At 45.7% G+C, this 4,178-nt stretch overlaps 1 protein-coding gene across 1 annotated transcript; it reads left to right on the top strand.

Annotated features, from left to right (window-relative positions):
- The first annotated feature begins 394 nt into the window (after positions 1-394).
- Positions 395-2,354, top strand: LOC116422713 (immunoglobulin superfamily member 1-like). The gene is made up of 3 exons (XM_031961793.1): positions 395-606; positions 1,508-1,550; positions 2,192-2,354. Exons 1-3 carry the CDS (start codon positions 396-398, stop codon positions 2,352-2,354), a joined length of 417 nt encoding a protein of 138 aa, XP_031817653.1. The 5' UTR covers position 395.
- Positions 2,355-4,178: the final 1,824 nt, after the last annotated feature.

Here is a 4,178-nt window from a genome sequence, read left to right as displayed (position 1 = left end):
CTTATTCATGGGATGGTTATGATTCATGTCTCTGACCAGGAAATGAAGGCATATGGGGTCAGAGTTTTCCCAAAATGTTGGCACTAAATCCCTTCCCTTCCCAGTGCTATCCTAAGTTCCCAAACTCACCCAGAGCATCTCTGGGCACGTGGGCTTGGCCAAGTGCTTTTACACAGACCCAGAAAGTTGGTAGTCTAGACCATGGGGCCCAAGTAGGACCCTAGATGACCCTTCCTATCCTGGACCTGCCTCTTGATATTCTGAGGGTGAGGATAATCACCCACCTGACTTGCTGGCCTCCTTTTCTCCCAGGACCCCTTGAGAGACCTCAAATCTTGGCTAAACCAAGCTATGTAAGTTGTACCAGGAACCAATGTTTCTTCCATTGCTGGATAATGCAGTCTCCTGGCTGGGATCTGACATTCATTCTGTTGAAGGAGGGGATGACTGGATATCATTCCAAGAGGAAGGCAGAAAGAGAAGCTGAGTTTTCTCTGCCATCTGTGGGTAACAACAGTGTTGGGAGCTATAGCTGTGCTTACTTTGAGAACAGAAACCCCAAGAGGAAGTCACAGGCCAGCAAAACCCTGGATTTGGTGGTGACAGGTAAGAAGACAATGCCTAAAAGGAATTCTGGGTTGGAGTCCACTCCTTCCTTCTCCAACATGAGTGACCCAATAGTGACAAAAGTCCTGTGTGCAGAGCCAGCTGAGCTCTAGTCATCCCTTAGGATCAATGGGATAAAGGAGATGATATCCTCCTAATCCTGTCTGGAGTGTAGGTATGGGCAGTGAAAGTGAAACTAGGGGACTAGAGTAGAATCTAGAAGATCCAGAGATCCAGAGATGGAAAGGTCCTTACAGGTCACAAGCCAAATTCTTTGGTCAAAACACAAAATGGGTCCCAGATAAGGGGACAAGGTTGGGCAAAAGGCAGAGCAAAGGCAGAAATTGAGGGTCCTTGACATCTAACCCATTCTCTTAGCCTTAGTCTTAGGATGCACTCCAGGACGCCTGAGGTTCCCCAGATATAATGTGGGAAGAAAGGAATGAAGGAATCCTTAGATTAGTTTTTCTCCTTCTGAGTCCTTAATTTTGAGGGATAGAAAGTTAGGGGACCCCTTGAAACATGAGGGTCTCTTTCTTAGATTCATAGTATCAGAGTGGAAAGGAGCCTTAGGGACATGTTGTCCAATCCCTCATTTGAAAATGGGAAGCCTGAGGGTTTAACCAAGATCTCAGGGTGAGCAGCAGAGCCTGGTATATATGTTCCCCATCCCAATGCCCTGTTTTCCTCTGGCACCATTCTTAGAGCTGGTTGGACTTTAGTCATTGGTTGGTCCAACTCTGTCATTGGAGAAATGAGGAGGAATTTGGGGCCTGAGATGGGGAAGGGTCATTTTCAAATCACACGGTTGAGAAGCAACTGAGATGAGCCTTTAACCAGGTCTTCTTTCACTGGGTCTTCTGGAGTTATGTTTATTTTGGCTTGTTCTTTGCTTTCCCAGGTTTTTTCCCAAGCCCTCCTTCTCAGTCTACCATTACCATGAGGTGGCCCTAGGCAGAAACGTGACCCTGTTGTGTAGCCTGCCCCAGCCAAGACCATTTTTGAAATTATCGTGTTCATTTTGCTGAAGACAAGGAGTCCAGAACCTATCCAGTCCATCCAAACAGAAAAGCCTGAGGTTGAATTTCCCTCCAGTCTTTGAGAGTCCAAGATGCAGGGTACTATACATGCATTTATTATGAGAAAACCCTGCGTAGAGGCTCATACATCAGTGAGTCCCTGAATATCTGTCTGACAGGTGAGAGGGGTACTGGGCCCAGTCCAGGATCCAGAGAGAGAGATTAGGAGTTACAAAAGAGATTTGGGAGGGAGGCATTATAAGGGCTGATGTGCACAGAATCCTCCAAAGATGGCTCTGGGGCAGAGGGCCACTGGGAAAGGACAGCAGGGATTTGTTGAAGGAATCACTTCAGCTGATATCTCATCATTAGGAGTCACGGGGATCTCTTTCCTCCAATGATATCTAGTGAATGTAAGCATCCAGCACCAGGGAATTGGCAAGAGAGGGAGATGGGAAGACAGACTTAAAAGTGGTCTGGGAAATTCTTCCCAGGCTGTCAACTTCTGAATCCCTTAGACTGAACTCTGTGAGATCCCTGCCTATGGTTTGTGCTTTGGCTTCTAGACTACCTGCCCAAACCCTCCCTGACAGTCCAGCCCAGCTCCAACGTTGCTCTCGGAGGGAACGTGATATTTCATTGTCAAGTGAGAGCCTGTGGCACCAGATTCACTCTGTCCAAGCAAGGAGAGGCTGTTGGGACAGTCGATTCCATCCAGGGCAAGGCTGAATTTCCTCATCACTCGTGTGACCAGCAATCACTGGGACCTACAAATGTCACTATCACCCTGGAGGGACCAAATCCACCCTGTTGGAATTCAGTGATCCCTTGGAGTTTTCAGTCACTGGTGAGGGGAACTGCTTGATAGAGTCTCAGAATGGTCTAATCGAATGTGGGAGGAGGAAGTTGAGAGAGAAATTTCTATAGTGTTTGACTGTTGTGTCTATAGGGCAGAGCCAACTCTTCAAGTTGGTCTCTAGTTTCAGGAGATAGAATGTGCCCTTGAAATGGTTCCTTCATACTTGTGGTCTGCTACCTGTTAATCACCCAGCCCAAATCCTTTTTCCTCTTCTTTCCCTTTAACTTATGTTGGAATTGCTTTGGGAAAAACAGGTAGAGAATTGGTCTAAAGATACAGAAAACTAGATTATGAGAGAAAAGTCAAGAATTGGTATTTTGATCCTGTGATCCTACTACTAGTCATCTCTCTCTTTTTTTTGCTGAGTCAATTGGGGCTAAGTGACTTTTCCAGGATCACACGGCCAGGAAGTATTAAGTGTCTGAGGTCAGATTTGAACTCAGGTACTCTGACTTCAGGGCTGGTGCTGTATCCACTGCGCCACCTAGCTGCCCCTAGTTATATATTTCTCAAAGACAATTCACCAACAAACATCCTATGTGGAAGAAATTATTCCTTTCTGCATTACAATGAATCCCTTGTCCACATAACCCAATGTGTTTCTTTTGATCTGTAATAAATGATTGTCGGTTGGCTCACATACATCTCATCTGGTTTCTAGGTGTAAACATTTCAACTTTTCCAGAAAAAGGTAAGATTGAGACCCATGAATGGAAACTAGAGAGGAAAGTCCTGGTTCCAAATTCTTTGGTGCAGCTTTTATTCCAGACTTCGGGAGGAAAGGGGCAATGGGCACTGGGTGAAGGACCAAAGAGAAATCTACTTCAGGATAATCAAAAAGCAAAATTGACATCCTTCTCCATCTCAGGACCTGATACCATTCTCATCATAGCCATCAGTTGTGCCAGCATCCTTCTCTTCTTGGTCTTGCTAAGCTATTATCTCCATCGTATCAGTGAGTATCACATCGTATCAAGAGGAAGGGATAAACCTCCTAAAGTTAAGGGAAGATTGAGGTGAGGACTGAATCCCCTGAACTGATTTTACTTTCTCTCTCTCTTTAAAGTGGCTGCTCATAAAGAAGCCCGGAGAAGGTAGAGACTCATTTCATCTTCCCATACTACCAATAACTCACCTCACAAATGTCAACTCAAACTTTCATCACTGGATGGAGTAACCCTGGTGGAGAACAATCTATGATGAATGTGGATGGCGGGTAACATGCCCTGATTTTTTCTTCCCACATAGGGACCCAGGATGCCAGTCTCAACATCCTCCTTCCATTCACCCTAGAACATCCAATGAAGAAGCCACATGTAAGTCTCTGGACAAGAAAGGGACAGGATCCTGGGAGTGTGAGTGGGGTCTAATATTGGGAACTTGATGGAGTTTATAAGAATTTCTTCTCCTTACAGATGAAGAAGTGAGCATGATGGGACAGTATGAGTCACTTGTGAGTCCTTTCTTCTCTTCTCCCTTCACTAACTGGCAGGCTTCCCCAAATCCCATTATGAGGAACATGGAGTTACCTAGGCTGGTGCATAGTAGGCCCCATTCCCTATACTCCTGTACCAGAGCCCATTCTAACTCTGCTGTTCTTGCTCTCTTCCCTTGGTCATTCCTGGGTGGAGACTGAGCCCCATCCTCACTCTTGCTTGAGTGAATCCTGTCTTCTCTGAACTCTGATTATTAGA

This window comes from Sarcophilus harrisii, chromosome 3 (genome assembly GCF_902635505.1).
Source record: "Sarcophilus harrisii chromosome 3, mSarHar1.11, whole genome shotgun sequence".
Taxonomy (NCBI): Eukaryota; Metazoa; Chordata; class Mammalia; order Dasyuromorphia; family Dasyuridae; genus Sarcophilus; species Sarcophilus harrisii.
Note: the sequence above shows the minus strand (reverse complement) of the source record. Positions and strands in the feature narration are given on the sequence as shown.

Coding starts and splice junctions, on each gene's coding strand:
- LOC116422713 (XM_031961793.1), top strand. CDS start 396: ATGCAGTCTCCTGGCTGGGATCTGACATTCATTCTGTTGAAGGAGGGG. Junction 607..1,507: donor CCTGGATTTGGTGGTGACAG/GTAAGAAGACAA, acceptor TTGCTTTCCCAG/GTTTTTTCCCAAGCCCTCCT. Junction 1,551..2,191: donor CAGTCTACCATTACCATGAG/GTGGCCCTAGGC, acceptor TTTGGCTTCTAG/ACTACCTGCCCAAACCCTCC.